The following is a 19,433-nucleotide window of genomic DNA, read 5'->3' on the forward strand; positions in this document are numbered from 1 at the left end:
ATGGGATTACAGTAACTTTTTAAAAGTTCATATATTTTAGAGATATACACTGAAATATCTATGAATGAAATAATAATATTTGCTACAAAATAATGTTGGGGGAAGAGAGGAAGGGAGTACAGATGAAACAAACTGGCCACCAGCTATTGTAATGACTACACGGGAGCTCATTATATTTGTTATATATTCATGGTATCATTCTGTCTGTTCTTTGCATATGTTTAAACATTTGCATTAAAGCTAAAATACACATTACAACGCCATATATAGAGTTTGTGACCTCTTATTTTAATAGCCTTTCACAATCTACTATCTACTTCATCAGACTCAAGAATTCCCTTTTTGGGGATGGGAGGATCCAGAGGGAGGGGACATAAGTACACCTACGGCTGATTAATGTTGATGTAGGCAGAAACTAACATGATATTGTAGAGCAATTATCCTCCAATTACAAAAAGAACCACCCTTTTGAACATGACCTTCTACCTAGACTAAGTGACATTTATTCCACAAATTCTTTCATCCCTTGGCATTTTTGCATATATCCTTCCCTCTGCTTGAAATACCTGTGCTGCTATTGGCAAACTTCTAATTTACTTTGATGCTTTATAAGGCGATCTCTCTGTGGTATAATAAAGAATACATCTGGTTACTGCCCTACTTATAGCTTCAGGATGGAGGTGGGTCACCAGAAATACCACCCAATTAGAACTGGAACTTTCAGCCAGCTGACCTCCAGGAATGGGAAGGGTGTTGAACATTAAGTTTCAATCATGCGGCCAATGATTAAAATCGTGCCTATGTAATGAAACTCCATAAAATCTCTAGACACCGAAGCTCCGAGGAGCTTCCTAGCTGTTAAACATACTGAAGTACCTGGAGGGTGACATGTCCTGATTCCGCAGGGAGAGGACATGGAAATGCTGTGCTCCTTCCCAAACCTCGTCCAATGTGTAATCTTTATATTAATATAACTGTAACCACTGCACTTTCTTTGGTTCTAATTGTTATACAGAATTACTGAACCTGACGGGGTCACGGAAATGCTGGTTTTCAAAAGTATGGCTCAGGGATTCCAAGAACTTGCAGCTGGCATCCAAAGCCTGTGCATTCTTATGGAGGATTTTGCCTTTAACCAATGGAATCTGAGCTAACTCCAGGTAGCTAGTATCAAAATTGAACTGCAGTTGGTACCAGACTGATTGGGGTAAAACGGAATATTCCTCTAGCTGATAGATCTGTGGAGTAAAGATTTTGTGACTTACTTGTTCCTGTATACTTCAAAACTAGTACAGTTACTGGCATATAGTAAGTGCTCAAAAAGGATCAATGAATGAATGCAGTTCTCCTCTTAAGGGTTTTAAAATAAAATATATATATCCCAACCCAAAATGCCCTAAACTATACTTAACATGGATAAGGAGGCACTTCCTGAAATTTCACTCAAAGTCCAGAATTTTAACTTACAGTCGATTCTCATTATTCGTGATAGTTATGCTCTATAAAGTCGCCACGAACACTGAACCATTGCTCCTAGGGGAAATACACGGTTAGGTTCCCATGAGCCTCCAAGTCACAACATCTTCAATCAATCAATACAAACCCTTGTTTTTTTTTAAACATGCATTTTTTTTTCCCTTGTTTTATGTGTGTTTCTGTTTAAAGATACCTTAATATATACTATTGATTCACTAATATTAAATTCATGGTCAACAGTAATAAAAGTCAGGTGTGAACAAAACTTATCTAATAACTGTAATCTTAAGTATAGTATTTTCCTGGTATCTGTGAATACTAGTGAATTTTCTCCATAGGGCACATCATAACCTTCTTGAGCTTAGGAACACTAGATAGCAAGCACTGCAGCACTATACTTGGGGGCCATTTTGAATAGCAAAGTCACCAAAAAAGCAAAAATGTATAAAGATGGACTAGTTAGACCACAAAAAGGACACCTGATTACATTATGAGACGTACAACAAGAAGGCTTCAGCTGGGAACCTAGGCCTCAGCTGGGAACAAGCTACTCAAATTTTGTACCACTCTGTATATATTTCTATAAATGACTTCAAAAGCACCACAAGTACGACTTTTGGGATTACAAATAAATTTTAGCAATTAGGCAAATCACAAGTACAGAATCTACAAATAATGAGGACTGAGTATATAACATTTAGGAGAACACATAAGCAATAACTCATTTATAAAGCCTAAAATTAGTTGTTTATTTCTTTGAGGAAATAATTCTCAGTGAAAGAATCTTAGTACTACAGGAAAACTTAAGTTACATTTACAGTCCTACAATAATGAAATATTTTAAGACCCCTACATTTTCTAGGATCTATTTTCTTCTAAAATATTCTCAGATTTAATTGTGTGAATCCATTTTTCTAAATACCTGTAATTTTGGTATTTAAATCCATAGGCATTAATAAGATCACCTAACAGTAAAATAAAACATAGTAGAAGGCTAAACAGTTAATAAGGAAGCAGGAAAACTGAGTTTATGAAAACAAGTATGTACAAATTCAGCACTGAAGTAAAAACAGGGAAATAACCCAAACCTAAGGAATGGATATGGGAGGGGCTTTGCCATTTAAAAAGGAAGGGAGGCAGAGTTGTGACTCTTTTATTTGTTTATTTGTTGTTATTATTTTTAATGGGAAACATTTTAAAAATGTGTGTGTGCATTAATAGGAATAGTCCTACAGATATAAAGCAATTAATGGCACAGAGATGGGAAATGGCCAAATTTGTTTATCTGTTATTTGTTGTTATTATTTTTAATGGGAAACATTTAAAAAATGTGTGTGTGCATTAATAGGAATAGTCCTACAGATATAAAGCAATTAATGGCACAGAGATGGGAAATGGCCAAATTTGTTTATCTGTTATTTGTTGTTATTATTTTTAATGGGAAACATTTAAAAAATGTGTGTGTGCATTAATAGGAATAGTCCTACAGATATAAAGCAATTAATGGCACAGAGATGGGAAATGGCCAAAGAAGCCAAGTCTGAGTGAAGGTTAGAGGGGATGGGGTACAGCCCACAAATGAAGCTATTGGGTCTTGATAGCAAGAGACATCCTCCATAGGCCAAAATTAAAATATGTAAACAGTAAAAAACAAAAAACATAAGTGGCATGAAGATGAGAGGGAGAACAAAAATAAAAAACAAAGAGAGGCTGCACATGCACCTAGGGCTAGGGCTTTGACGGCATGAAGATGAGAGAGAGAGAGGTTCCTGCTTTAAGAGCTTAGAGTGAGGCTAAGGCAGGAATGTGTAAATGAAGAGAGGTCTGGGGCTGAAAAAGCTGGCTGAGAAGTACAACACACAAGACTTCCAGGCTGCATGGAGGAGCCATCGAAGGATGTGAAAACAAAGGAAAACCTATTAATAAAAGTATAGTTACACACTTTTCTTCAATAGCCACTGCTTCATAGAATTTGATTTCATATGATTCCTATCTAGCATACTTTAAGTTTTGACCTAAATTTTTGGTCTTTTCCTTTGCAAAATGACTTGGAACCTGCTTCCCATGATGCAATTTGTCGTCATTCATCAGTTGTGAAGTCGTGTCAGACTCTTTGTGACCCCATGAACTGCAGCATGCCAGGCTTCCCTGTTCCTCATCATCTCCCTGAGTTGGCTCAATATCATGTCCACTGAGTCAGTGACGCCATCCAACCATCTCGTCCTGTTGCCCCCTTCTCCTCTCGCCCTGAATCTTTTCTAGCATTAGGGTCTTTTCCTCTTCGCATCAGGTGGCCAAAGTAGTGGAGCTTCAGCTTCAACACCAGTCCTTCCAATGAATATTCAGGGTTGATTTCCTTTAGGATTGACTGGTTTGATCTCTCTGCAATCCAAGGGACTTGCAGGAGTCTTCTCCAACACCAAGGTTCAAAAGCATCAATTCTTTGGTGCTCAGCTTTCTTTATGGTACAATTCATATCCACACTGGATGTGATTACTGGAAAAACCATAGTTTTGGCTATATGGACCTTTGTTGGCAAAGTAATGTTTTTCCTTTTTAATATATTATCTAGTTTTGTCATAGTTTTTCTTCCAAGGAGCAAGTATCTTTTAATTTCATGGCTGCAGTCACTATTGTCCGCAGTGATTTTGAAACCCAAGAAAATAAAATGTCACTGCTTCCAATATTTCCCCTTTTATGTGGCATGAGTGATGAGACCAGATGCCATGATCTTAGTTTTTCGAATGTTGACTTTTAAGGCAGCTTTTTCACTCTCCTCTTTCACTTTCATCAAGAGGCTCTTTAGTTCCTCTTCACTTTCTGCCATTAGAGAGGTATCATCTGCATATCTGAGGTTGTTGATATTTCTCTCAGGAATCTTGATTCCAGCTTGTGAGTCATACACCCCAGCATTTCATGTATCACCGACTCAACAGACATGAGTTTGAGTAAACTCCAGGAGTTGGTGATGGACAGGGTGGCCTGGTGTGCTGCAGTCCATGGGATCACAAGGAGTCAACACGACTGAGCAACTGAACTGAACTGAATTCTGCATACAACTTAAATAAGCAGGGTGACAATATACAGCCTTGATGTACTCCTTTCCCAATTTTGAACCAGTCCGTTGTTCCATGTCCAGTTTTTCGTTACTTCTTGTCCTGCATACAGATTTCTCAGGAGTCAGGTAAGGTGGCCTGGCATCCCCATCTTATTAAGAATATTCCACAGTTTGTTGTCATCCACACAGTCAAAGGAGAAGCAGATGCTTTTTTGGAATTCCCTTGCTTTTTCTACGATACGGCATATATTGGCGCTTTGATCTCTGGTTCCTTTGCCTTTTCTAAATCCAGGTTGTGCATCTGGAAGTTCTCAGTTCATGTACTGCTGAAGCCTAGCTTGAAGGATTTTGAGCATAATCTTGCTAGTATGTGAAATGAGTGCAACTGTATGGTAATTTGAACATTCTTTGGCATTGCCTTTCTTTGGGATTGGAATGAAAACAGACCTTTTCCAGTTCTGTGGCCACTGCTGAGTTTTCCAAATTTGCTGGCATATTAAGTACAGTGTTTAACAACATCATCTTTCAGGATTTGGAATAGCTCAGCTGGAATTCCATCACCTCTGCTAGCTTTGTTCATAGTAACACTTCCTAAGGCCCACTTGACTTCGCACTCCAGGATGTCTGGCTCTAGGTGAGCAATCACACCATCGTGGTTATCTGGGTCACTAAGATCTTTTTTGTATAGTTCTTCTGTGTATTCTTGCCACCTCTCAATCTCTTCTGCTTCTGTTAGGTCCTTGCCGGTTTTTGTCCTTTACTGTGCCTATCTTTGCATGAAATGTCTTCCCTTGGTATCTCCAATTTTCTTAAAGAGATCTCTAGAGTCTTCCCCATTCTATTGTTTACCTCTATTTATCTGCATTATTCACTTAAGATGGCTTTCTGATCTCTTCTTGCTATTCTCTAAAACTTGCATTAAGATGAGTGTATCTTTCCTTTTCTCCTTTGCCTTTCGCTTCTCTTTTCTTAGCTACTTGTAAGCCCTCCAGAGACAACCACTTTGCCTTCTTGCATTTCTTTTTCTTTGGGATGGTTTTGGCCACCACCTCCTGTACAATGTTATGAACCTCCGTCCATAGTTCTGCAGGCACTCTGTCTACCAGATGTAATCCCTTGAATCTATTCCTCACCTCCACTGTATAATCATAGTGTTAGTCACTCAGTCGCGTTCAATTTCTTGCGATCCCATGGACTGGAGCCCACCAGGCCCCTCTGTCCATGGGATTCTCCAGGCAAGAATACTGGAATGGGTGGCCACTTCCTTCTCCAGGGGATCTTCCTGACCCAGGGATCAAACCCATGTCTCATGCATTGCAGTCAGATTCTTTACTGTCTGAGCCACCAGGGAAGCCCAGGTATAATGTAAGTGCTATGTAAATAATTGAAGAAGAATGGAAAATTCAAGTTTGTTTTCTGGAACTTCACAGAATTTTTTTTTTTTCAAATATTTTCCATCCTTTGGTTGAATTCATGGATATGCAGATACAAAGGGCTGACTGTACTTTCTTCTCTCCAAATATCAAATTCCTGTAAATATATAACACCATATATAGTTCCAAAGTAAATTCACAGGTTTTCTTGTTTGTTTTATTTTGCTTTAATCTGTCACGTAACATATTGCCATGAGTCTTTGGATGTGGCATCCAACTAAAAAAAGCTGCATATAGTCACTCTCTGTATGAGAGGTTAAATGTCGTAAGGCAACAACATTTCTGTGGACTATTTTTAAAACATGATAAATGGCATTATCAACATTATTCAAGATTTATTTTCACATATACATCACAGATCATCTCCATATCAACAATTTGTAAGGGGAACACTAGAAAATAAAAATATAATCATAAGGGATTTGATTTAGGTCATACCTGAATGACCTAGTGGTTTTCCCTACTTTCTTCAATCTGAGCCTGAATTTTGCAATAATTGGCCTGATGCACTAGGCCTTTCAAATATGGGCTTAGAAGACAGATATAAAAGTTTATTAGTCTTATACGTGATATTAAGAATAATGGTTACAAAAATACAATTAAAGACAAATGCTTCATGTTAATTAAAAGAAGCATGATGTAAAATTACACATAAAATAATCACATCCATGAGGGGGAAATATGAAAAGATTAGAAGGAAATACAACAAAATTTACACAGAGACTGTCTTTAGCTGAAAGGAATACAGTTTGTTATCTCTTATTTTTTCCTTATTAATTTATTGTCTTTTTCTACATCACAAGCACGTATTATGCTAATAATAATAATTTTTTTAAAAACTAAGTATTAATAGAATTTACAACAAAACTGAACCTTTTGCATTTAAGTTAAACTGTATCTTCTGACATTTACTTTGGCTACTTTCACTTTAATTCAGTAAACAGTGTCTCAGATAACAAAGCCAACTGTGTTAAACTCCACTAAATCACTGAAATAATTTTTCAGTAATTTTCTTACATAAACCTCTTTTATAAAATAATATCAGGCTACAAACAAATCAGGCAGTTTCAAAGACCACTAAAAAAAAAATACTACAAAATACAGAATGCATTGATCTAGATTCATTAAAAAAAAAAAATTAAACAGTAATGCTATTTAAAGTGAACTACTTAAAAAAATTTTAGAAGTAAAAATTTCAGAAATTTAAAATGAAAATCATAACATGAACAAATATGGAAAAGCTGGGTACTGAGAGAAAGCTAAAAACAGCTTTAATACATAAATAATCATACAAAACTCTTTCACAAGATAGGTCATAACACAGTTTTGGTCTCTATTCTAAATCTCAAAGTAATAATTTAGACATGAAAAAAAACTTGAGAGAAAACAAACACCACCTAAAACCTAGGAAATCTTTCAGTACAAGTAACTAAAATATTGTTTATTACATATATATTAATACATTCTCTTGTTACTTATTGGAAACTTTACTAGAATATCATGACATTCTGGAACGGATTAAGACAGCTAAGGCAGGAGAGCAAGGACTCAGGCATTCCGTAAGGGTAGTAGCTGAAGGTTTGAACCTTTCCCTTAGGTCATAGGTCCCACCTACTGTGCATTTGAATAGTAGGTTTCTCTCACCAAAGGGAATTTGCAAATTCTTGGATCAGGCAACATGCGAAAAAGAACAGGCAAAAAGAATTAAAAACAAATGAACAGGGTGTTGTCACATCCTCTTTACCCAATACAGGATGAGACAAAATCAGAATAAATCCAACCATAATATATTTTGAGTCAGGGACATATGAAGGGAAGTATCAGACCAAAGTGAGAGCCTAGGGGGATGAAGGGGGAGAGAAAAATGCGTAAGGTTTAAGCTGAACAATCACAGAAAGCAGGTTCAGCAAGGAAGCTATAAAGGACAAAAAGCCAAATCTTGCTCCTCATGCAAAACCCACTATTCAAATGTACAAAGAATGTAACCTACCACTTACCTCTCCATGAAAAGAGGGGCCAAGCAAACTTCAAAACAAAAAGGAACTTTAATTACAACAGAAAGTAGAGAATACTCTGGCTACGAAGCAGTGGTATGCTGGACACGATAAAGAACTAACATCTGTAGGTGATCTGAGCAATGGTTATAACAAATGATCAGAGTAAAGGTACAGAGAAACCAACTTCCCACAATCCTTCTTTCCTTTGGAGAGGAAGAGATGGGAAGGGCAACCTGAGCACTAGACGCCACATCTGAGTTCTTCAAGGTTAGTAATTTGCTCACAGGTAACAGCAAGATCTTGTTTCATAAATTCTTATTAAAGCAGGAATGCCTCAACAGTCTAATAAAAAGGCATGTAAAAAAAGGAGAATAACATTTTCTAGGAGAAAAACATTTTTCTACTATAAAAAAGTAGAAGGATGGAATACAAAATAATTATGACTTAGTAATGTGGAACACATTTAATCTCAAATGGTGAGGAGAGGTATAATTTTAACAGATGATATTTCTTAAACTCTACTTCACACTTAGCATGCTTTTGGTAATTAGAAAAATCCTGATGTGCCTTTAAATTTAGAATAAAAGATGACTATAGTCCTAGAGAAGCCAGAAGAGTAAGTAAAGAGAAACCATACACTTCCTATAATCTGAGGATATCTTCTAGAAGGCTAAGCACACTAGGAAAAAAGGTAGAAAAAAGAAAACCTGAAATAAATTACTCTGTAAACCACCAGCAGAAGTCACAGTGATTGTAGAAAAGTTTACCTCCACCAAATTCAAAATTCGGTTTAAGTACATTCCAGGACAAGGGTCTGGAGTTTGATGAATAACCATACATCAAATAATTACTAGACGATGAGTCAGATTTCCAGGGTAAGAGGCTGGATCTGTTTCACTTTTCAGTACGTGAACTTTTCAGTACGTGAACGTAAAGCTACAATTTCTCATCTAAAAATGGAGACAATATTACCTACAACATAAGGACTAGGCACTCACCAATCCTGCTTTTACTTCCCAAGCACAAGGAAAAGTATATTTCCCAGCCTGCCATGCACTTTTGGTCTGAACCAGTCACAGGGCTCCAGACTATACAATGTGGGCAGAAATGATGTATCTACTTCTAAGCCTGGACCCTAGAATCTCCTGAAAAAACCAGAGCCCATTCTCTCTTTACTTGCCAACTGGCACAGTTCAGTTCAGTTCAGTCACTCAGTCGTGTCCGACTCTTTGTGACCCCATGGACTGCAGCATGCCAGGCCTCCCTGTCCATCACCAACTCCTGGAGTTTACTCAAACTCATGTCCATTGAGTTGGTGACGCCATCCAGCCATCTCATGCTCTGTCGTCCCCTTCTCCTCTCGCCTTCAATCTTTCCCATCAGGGTCTTTTCAACTGGCACAGCATCTAACAAAAAGGACTCCAAAGTAGCAGAAGGAACAGAGGAGCCACAAACAGAAGCAGGAGCCTAGAATCCCTAAGTAACACTTGAATCATCATTTTGTGAAGGAGCTACACGGAGAGTTGCCCTACCCCTCTCAGGTACCCTAATTTGACCTTGATTCCTGTCCTGTCTGTGACTGACAAACTTTTATTAAGTTCAGACACTGAGATTTCGGAGGTCATAAAATACCCCAATACATGTCTTCTTCCAAGTTCAGAGTGTAGAGATGCAAATGGGGTAACAGAAATAAAAATTCTACCAATACAAAGTTTCTTTAACGTTGTAAAGGTAATATTAACGGAAATGAACCAGGCTAAAGATTATGTACGTAATAAAAAAACACCTAGATATCTACAATATTAATTACAAAATAAAAATGTTATTCAACCAAGAGTCAGAAAACTAGTCAATTTTTTAATATAAAAAATCAACAGGCTAATATATAAGCAAAAACTGCGAATTTCTTCAAGGTGCTGACTTCAGGAAATTAGCAGGCTTACTTGTTAAGTCAACATAATAGAAACAGGTGCCACTTCACACCTTCCATTCTAAAAGAGACAGAAGTTGATGAGAGATATGTCCATATCTAATCCAAGCTAATTAACGTGATAAAAAGAGAAGCCATAACTTTTAAGAAAAACATGAATACTTACAATCTGAATATATGATAAAATATTAAGTCAACAGATACCAAAACTAAAGTTTCTTCTGTCATACTTGTGATTAAACTATCGTGGTATCTACACCATCTATTCACTTAAATCTCTTCACTACAGCCACTCCCAAACCATCCTACACTATCTGTAATTTTGAAAGTTCTCTCATAAGCTTCTCCCTTTAAATTTCTTCAAGCATTTTACAAACGACAAAGAACGCCCTCAGATCTTCTTCCCTTTCTCTTTCTTCAACTCAGCAACAACACATGGTTTAAAATATAAACTGTCATTTCTCATCAATATTTTTACATGAGCAATTTAGAAGATATTTTAGATTTTCTTAATATTAAAAAGGTGTCATTTCATGTCACAAAAGGTTTGTAAAACAGTAATTATTTCAAAATGATAAAATCAACATTCTTATTCAACAGAATTAGGCAACAACAGTCAGAATATAGCTTCATGACTTAAAAATTTTAAAGAAAAATATCAATAGATGATCTTAAGAATAAAGAGCAAAACAAACAAAGAGGAAATGAAAGTACCAGAAAAGAATCACTAGAAAATCCTGATTGGTATTCCTTGGAACCTGATTTGGAATTAGGGACAGCATTAACACTAAAGTTAATCTATTTACAAAAGCAAATCAAGATCACAAAATTTATCAACTTCATGTTTATTTTTGAAGGTTGAGCTCCTCTTCAAATTAGCAATATGTATACTTACATGACAGATAAACTGTCAAAAGAGAAGCAATTTTAAATATAATATATTGTTTCAAAATTAACAAAGAGAATCAGTTTTCAATCTCTGGAAGTCTTAGTTTTATAGAAACAAATGGGCTGCAGATTACCTATTAGAAAATAGAAACTCCCTAAAAAGGGATAAGACTGCCAAGATCTTTAAAGCCAAAAAGGATAGGAAGGCTCCCTGGAGACTCACTGGAAACAAAACCAGAAATGTGCAATTCTCAATAGAAAATAAGCTACCTTAATATGTATTTTATCTAGTTTATTAATTCAGATTCTATTTATTTAGAATTAATGGTATTTGCCCAGCAGATATTCACCCTTTCATGATCTACAAAAAAGGGTTGTTGCTAAGCAAAACAAGTAAGCAAGACTACACAGGGTATAAACCTACATGGTTAAAAACCAGTCACTGACGATTTACTTTTTTCACTTATAAATATCTTTGATGAAGTTTTAACTTTGCTAAAACTTTAGTCATTATTTACTTTGCTAATAAAAATATATATTTTTAAACCACTGTTCTCTCACGCTTTCCATAAACATGTGTGTGTGCACATATCAGTGTTCAAAAAACCTTTTTGGACAATCTAAATAGTATTTTCCTATATTTAAACACTGATACGGAACAAGCATAAAGCACAAAGAATATACTTAAAACTGAAAAATAAATTAAGCTTTGTGGATAGAATGGCTTATTATTGGTCTTGCAGTATATGAAATCATTAGGAAGATAATAGCTGTCCATTGCTTTCTAACTTAAAGTGAAGGGAAAGTCGCTCAGTCGTGTCTGACTCTTTGCGACCCCATGGACTATGCAGTCCATGGAGTTCTCCAGGCCAGAATACTGGAGTGGGTAGCCTTTCCCTTCTCCAGGGTTCTAACTTAAAAGGTCTAAACAATAGAAAACTGATATACAAATCAATAATAAAATCTATTTATTAGAGACAAATAACTGTAGTAAAAAAACTATAGTCATGGTACCAAACCTGTAATCTGCCTTTCATAATTACACAAGATTGTGGCATGTATTTCTGTATGCAGGGTTTTACTGCTTTTGCCTCCTGATATCTGTATTTAACTTCTGGACTGTTTATTTTATTCTTTAACTTTCAGCAAGGTAACTTAGTTCTTCTCCATGAGGGGCCAGTAGTAGTAGTAAGCTTATAGTGCACTAAACAAAATTAAAAGCCTACAAAACAACTTCACCCCTTCTTTGCTAAATTAAAGTTTAAAATTATTTATTAACAGTAAAACAAAGAACTCCTAACTCTCATAATACTCTCAACTAAGTCACCAGTAATAGGGCAGGTGCTTTGAGTCATTTTTTCCAACAATGGTGAAAATTTAAGCACTTCAATTTATAGTCACTTCCTCTTATTGACCAACTTTTTTTAAAAAAGGTAACTAGAAAAGTCATGTGCTAATTCCAGTGGCCATGTTCAAAAAGGGATAGAGAAAGAAGAGACTAAATTCTTGACAATGATCATCCTATTATCTTTGTACTCAACAAACTACTACTATCTCAAGTAAGAGAAATAAGGAAGCTGGATTTTTCTTGTAATTTTCCTTTTTCATGTTTTTAGAAAACTGGAATTAGCACTTAACTTCTAGGAGGTTAATCAGCCTGGTAAACAGAGAAGAAAGTACTAGTCAGAATCAGCCTGTCCTTGCCTTACCTGCCATTACAGAGTAGCCACCGAGCAAGAGAATAGTGAGGTAGAATCTTCTGCATGGCACTGGCCATCACCATGGTAACAACCAGCTGTATACCTATCACACCCTGTGTAAAGAAACAAACAGATGAGTTTAACAATGAATGAATTTAGATTTAAGGACACCGCTGAAAAGCTTTCTATACATTTCGAAAATTATACTTTGTAAGAAAAATGGGTTTACTATCAAAACACCTATTATTCTGCCATATGGGATCTCACCTCATAATCCTCTACAAGTTATCCAAGGGTCACATCCATATTAACAAAAGTTAAATTAGGGAACATACACATTCAAAATCTATTTCCAAGAAATCTTCTCCATTACCTGAGTGTGCCAAAATGAAGCGGAAAATAGTGATTTTTTTCCCCCGTCCTTTTCCAGATTTACTCTATTCAACACACTTAGAACACCAGCTTGGCTAGCTCTAAAAGCAGTATGCCTGTTTTTTAATTCTAGGGTGGCAATGAACAACTCAAGAGCATTAACTATACTAAATGTGATGGTGGAAAGTCACTAGAAAAAAAAATTTAATTCATCTTATCATCACAAACTTTCAATGGGTGGGTTCTAACAAGGTCCAAACATGCCCAGTTTGTTCTCATCAATCCCTCTCTTGTTCTCTGCAATACCTAATTCAAACCTTCTCCCATCTCCCCACACCTCCAACCTCCCTCAAACTTCTTCCTTCTTAAAAAAAAAAAAATTCAATCCTAGCAAAGTGATTCAGTTTCACACACATACATATACATGTACTTTCCACACATATTCTTTTCCATTACAGGTTATTACAAGATATTGAATATAGTTCCCTCTGCTATACCATAGGACCTTGTTTTTACCTATTTTACATATAGCAATTTGCATCTGCTAATCCCAAGCTCCTAATTTATCCACTCCCTCCGAACTTCTCTCGATTCAGTAGAGGACAGGTTCCAGTTCACAGAGAACAAAACAATAGCATCAAATGAGAACTCTCATTTGACACCAACAAGCTCATAATCACTGGTATCTGCACCTGTCTTCTTATACACCCTCTAGAAATATAACAGCAGAGTATCTTCGGTGTAAAGCAAATCCCTCGGTGCTTCAGAGCCCATCCTCTCATGGATTTTCAGGAACCTCAACCACTGAACAGCTCCTGTTGCTGTTCAGTTGCTAAATCATGATCAACTCTTTGCCACCCCACGGACTGCAGCACACAAGGCTCCTCTCTCCTTCACTATCTCCCGGAGTTTGTTCAGACTCATGTCCATAGAGTCAGTGACGCTATCTAACCATCTCATTCTCTGCCGCCCCCTTCTCCTTTTGTCTTCAATCCTTCCTAGCATCAGGGTCCTTTCCAATGAGTTGGCTCTTCGCATCAGATCTCTTCTCTATTTAAATCCTTCCTATTAGTATTTTAATACCTTTCACCTTCCTAAAAAAATAACAATAATTTCCCCTTATTCTTTATTTTCTCTTCTATAAAATGAAGCTAATAATTCAACCGACCTACTAATCAAGCTGTGGTTAATAATTGTGCCTGTTTCAGAGAATGCAGCCAATACTTGTTATTGTCCTAATTATCATTCCTATTAAGGGATAAGTTTTTTTTTTTTTAATTTCAAGAAAAGAAGGCTTTTCAAAAAATAACCATTACTTCTATAAGAAATAAATTGAGAAAACAAAATAAATGGAATCATACCAAAAAAATAACATTAATCTCCTAAGTGATAAAAGAACACTAAAAATTTTGAAAAAATCAGATTTCAGTGATTTTAACAAACTGTTCAATCAACCGTCCATCACTGTAACAAATGGACTATCATGATGCGGATGCTGAAAGTGTGGGAGGTCGTGCACGTGCCAGGACAGGAGATATGGAACTCTCTACTCTGATCCATCTTGCTGCAAACCTAAAAGTGCTCTAAAAACATGAGGTTTTAAGAAAAATCAAATCAAATGTATTCATAGAGAAACAGTGTAAGTAATGTCAAAATAACTGGAAAAGACATTTGTAACTCATATCATAAAGGGATAATTTATTGTTGCTTAGACTCTTTCGCAACTCCCTGGACTGTAGTGCACCAGGATCCTCTGTCCATGGGATTTCCCAGGCCAGAATATCAGAGTGGGTTGCCATTTCCTCCCCAGGGGATTTTCCCGACCCGGAGATCAAACTAGTGTGTCCTGCAGTGGCAGGCGGATTCTTTACCACTGAGCTACTTGGGAAGCCCAAAGGTATTATTTACTTGTTAGGTATTATATAGAGTTCTTACAAGTCAATTACTAAAGGAACAAATGCCTTCTTTCGTATGTACACAGAGTTCTTTAAAAAAGGGAGCAAAATGGCTCTTAAACAGGACTGTTTTTAAAATGCCTTTGAAACCTGCCTCAATTATGGTTTCAATGTGGATATTTTAATGCCTTAAATTCTACCAATTGGGTTAAGGTTCAGACCATTTTTATATTCTCCTAACATCAAAGGTTACATTTTTGTCTTTTTTTCTTTCACATTTCCTATCACTTGCTTTTACTATCTTATTTTCTATATAGTTTGTGATAGAAGTTCTGCAATCTCCATACAGTGAATGCCATTACAAAGAACGCTTTCAGGCAGAACAAGGCCAAGAAATATATTAGCAAGTGTGTCAGAAGGTTAGTCTATTTGAGATTACAGACGTAAAAGCAAAAGATAATTTTTTTAGTCGGAATCAGGGAAAGTTTTGTGGACAAAGTGAACCTCCATCTAGCCTTGAAAGAAATCTGATAGTATCAGAGAATCTTCAAGGTCATCTAGTACAATCTCTCACAAACATATATAACAATTTATTAGAGTGTAAGCTCCTTAATGGAGAAGGCAATGGCAATCCACTCCAGTACTCTTGCCTGGAGAATCCCAGGGACGGCGGAGCCTGGTGGGCTGCCATCTGTGGGGTCGCACAGAGTCAGACACGACTGAAGCAACTTAGCAGCAGCAGCAGCAAGCTCCTTAATAGCAGAAACTGTATCTTAGTCATATCTAATAAACGTTACAGGTATTAAATGGCATTTCAGAAAGACTGATCTGCAAGATGTGTGTGTGTGTGTGTGTGTGTGTGTGTGTATATATACATATATATATATATGATGGACTGTGATGAACTGGGGAAAAAAGGCATCTTATCAAATTCTCTCCTCTTATTCCAAATCACTGAGCATAATAAAATACTGCTGATAAAACCAGGACTAAAGAATGTAAACCATGTGAAGGCCAAAACAAATAAAAATCAGCAAACCGGATTAACTAGCATAATAGCAACTAGGCTTCTGCAATGATCCACACCAAAAAAGGTAATGATTTAAATTACAATGGTATCTCTGGTTGTAAGAAGAAAAATGTATGCTAAAGATATTGTTGAAGAATTCATAGGATGATGGTATACTGAAGCAAATGAGGAACTAAAGAGATCAACCTCATGAAAGGCAAACATCATTCTCAATGTTGTAGCTAATGTTTGACTAAAAAACATTAAAAAATGTAACTTTACTCTATTCACTTATCTTACTATGCCATTTCCATCTTTTTAAAATAAAGTTGAAAGTACTTTCTCAAAACCTCATCTGTTTACTGTTAAATATATAAGTTTTCTTCCAACTTTCTAACAGAAGTCAATAAACCCTTCCAAGAATGAATCAGCTGTTGCTGCTGCTACTGCTGCTAAGTCGCTTCAGTCGTGTCCGACTCTGTGCAACCTCATAGACGGCAGCCCACCAGGCTCCCCCGTCCCTGGGATTCTCCAGGCAAGAACACTGGAGTGGGTTGCCATTTCCTTCTCCAGTGCATGAAAGTGAAAAGTGAAAGTGAAGTTGCTCAGTCGTATCCGACTCTTAGCGACCCCATGGACTGCAGCCTACCAGGCTCCTCCACCCATGGGATGTTCCAGGCAAGAGTACTGGAGTGGGGTGCCACTGGGTAACTGTATATGTGGATTAAAAGAAAATGTTGTTTTTTCCCAATAGAAGAATCCACCTAATTTTTTTGAGAAATAATTTTTAAATTATGTGGGGAATATGTCCCCAAAGTTAATCCTTTTCATATTTATTTGGAAAAGAGTCCTTGGAATACATTTTCAAAATGACAACCATTTTACAGAATTATATATTATCAACTTAATATGTTGTTAGTACTAAACTTAGATCAACTTTTGAGACATTGCTATACAACTGACAATCACAGTGTACATGTCAGGGATCAACATATTAAAATACATTCAACTCATTAATTGAGACACACTTATGTGCAATTGAAAAACAAATTCTAATAACCTGCCTTCACTGACCAGCTTAAGTGCCCATGTATATCTAAGTTTGTACAAAACAGAATTTTTGAAATGTTTAGTGTAAAAACCAAATTCCCTGAATATCTTTCATTATTTTTAGTTAAAAGCTAATGCTTAAGTAAATTTAACCATAAACAAACATAAACTTCACACAAAAAAACTATTAAACTGAGTAGATACGCACCGATACAATAAAGTCCATCATGGCTGAAGTTTTAAGCGCACGACCTTATGGGTCATTGGCCAAGTGGCCTTAATGGTTTTATTAGGGCCTCAAAACAATAACTTGACCAAAGAGATGGCTTCTGTCCAGATTGGTTGCCCTAGGCTCCAATTCTCTTGATAACTGGAACTGGGAAAAGTCATTTATGAAATAGCTCGTAAGCTCCCAAGAAGGGTGAAACATTGGGGCAACTTAGGTTTCAACCTTTCCACATCTATTAACCTGAGGCCATGAAGAGCAAGAAAAAGTTATTTGCCTTTAGTTTATAGAAGAATGATCATTTCAATTTTTGTTAGTAATCATTTCTGGGTAGGTTAAAAAAATTCTTACCAAGGAAAATTAGCCAATTCTCTGAGAAATAAAATATATCAAATACCAGTATTTTATCTTGCTTGACAATACTGACAATAAAACCCCCAACCTAAAGAAAAACATATTGTAATTTTAAAATTCAAACTTGGAACAATATTATGTCAACCTCAGTGGAGTTGATATTTTGTTTCATTTCACTAAACTAGCTCTCCTGTTGACAAACAGACTGAAAGCAAAGTATACACTGTTTTCAATCAGAAGGCATATCAGCAACATACTTGAACTCAAACCACCCCAAATGGTTTTAATTATCACTCACCCTCCAATAAATGAGACAGGGAAAAAAAAAAAAGAGGCTATTACCCAATGACCTTCCCATTTTTGGTTTTTTAACTTTTTACATATTTTAGTGATAGCTAGACATATTGAGACAGACTTCTTAGAGACACCCAAATAATTATTACTACAAAAGAAGGTGTGAACTTCATTATTTCAATCTAGATTTACATAAAACTTAGAATTCACACATTGAGCATTTAAGCAAACCATCTCCCAACAATTTACAAATGAGGTTATCAGGGTCCAAATAGCAAACCCCATAGAACTACCCAGTCACAAACTTATCTAGAACCCAGATTCCTAATCCAACCTAATGTTTTTTCCTCTGTTTCAGGGCATTCAATGAACATTTACTGGGCAACAAACTACATGCACTGAACCACTTGCACACAATAGGGAGAAACAGCACAGTCCCTGTCACCAGTGAGAAGTCAGGCCAACAGGAGAGTAAATAGCTGTTGGTCAGTTGCTCAGTCGTGTCTGACTCTGCAATTCCGTGGATTGCAGCACGCCAAGCTTCCCTATCCTTCACTATCTCCCGGAGTTTGCTCAAACTCTTAATACAAAGTGATGAGAGCACAGGCAGAGGATTCTACCAGAATGCAGCGTGCATACTAAGGGACAAGAGCTGTGAAAGGGTGTCATGGAAAGTAAAGGCTAAGTTAAGACTCCGTGGACTCAGCTTGGTGAACCACCAGTGCTATCTGCTTCACACAGGATGACAAGTAGGTCAAAATCAGATACTGAAGGGCAAAACCTACAGACTTAAGTTCAACCTGAAAACAATAAAGAAACCCATGGAAAGTCATACGACCACATCAGAACCTAAGAAAAGTCACTCTGGATTCCTTGTAAACACTAGATGAGGGCTAGGCCAGCGGCACTAAGACAGCTGCTCAGGTATGAAAGAAGGGCCTGCACTAAAGGCAGCAACCACTATTCATCATGTAACAAGTGAGTTAGGGTCTCAATCCAACAATGTTAAAAATCTATAAATTCAAATTACATCACTACAGAAATTATTTATATCTATAAACAGGAAAAGCAAACAAAACTTTAATTAACAAATACAGGCTGTCTGCCTAATCCAATATCTTGCCGGCTAGTATTAGAAACTTGCCAGAGGACTTTTCTGTCCCTCTGACAGAAAAGTATCTCAAATACTCAGAGCAATGACATTTAGAATAATTCTAAGGAACATAGCATGGCTGAATGAATGAATGACACTACTACAAAACAAACCGTCTTGACAGAACTTAAAACCCAAGATTATCATATTCAGTTCAGTTCAGTTCAGTTCAGTTGCTCAGTTGTGTCCGACTCTGCGACCCCATGAATCACAGCATGCCAGGCCTCCCTGTCCATCACCAACTCCTGGAGTTCACCTTAAGTCACGTCCATCGAGTTGGTGATGCCATCCAGCCATCTCATCCTCTGTTGTCCCCTTCTCCTCCTGCCCCCAATCCCTCCCAGCATCAGAGTCTTTTCCAATGAGTCAACCCTTTGCCTGAGGTGGCCAAAGTACTGGAGTTTCAGCTTTAGCATCAGTTCTTCCAAAGAACACCCAGGACTGATCTCCTTCAGAATGGACTGGTTGGATCTCCCTGCAGTCCAAGGGACTCTCAAGAGTCTTCTCCAACACCACAGTTTAAAAGCATCCATTCTTCAGTGCTCAGCTTTCTTCACAGTCCAACTCTCACATCCATACATGACCACAGGAAAAACCA

The 19,433-nt window shown here is 36.9% G+C and overlaps 1 protein-coding gene across 2 annotated transcripts in view; it reads right to left on the bottom strand.

The window, feature by feature from the left end:
- The window catches only part of TMEM161B (transmembrane protein 161B), a 75,590-nt gene that overhangs the window by 38,225 nt on the left and 17,932 nt on the right, over positions 1 to 19,433 (bottom strand). For both annotated transcript variants that reach the window (XM_010831900.1, XM_010831901.1), the window contains exon 2: positions 12,492 to 12,595. In XM_010831900.1, coding sequence (XP_010830202.1) covers positions 12,492 to 12,595 — 104 coding nt within the window. The remainder of the gene's footprint in view (positions 1 to 12,491; positions 12,596 to 19,433) is intronic.

The sequence above is a fragment of the Bison bison genome, unplaced genomic scaffold, assembly GCF_000754665.1.
Source record: "Bison bison bison isolate TAMUID 2011002044 unplaced genomic scaffold, Bison_UMD1.0 scf7180017864533, whole genome shotgun sequence".
Lineage (NCBI taxonomy): Eukaryota > Metazoa > Chordata > Mammalia > Artiodactyla > Bovidae > Bison > Bison bison.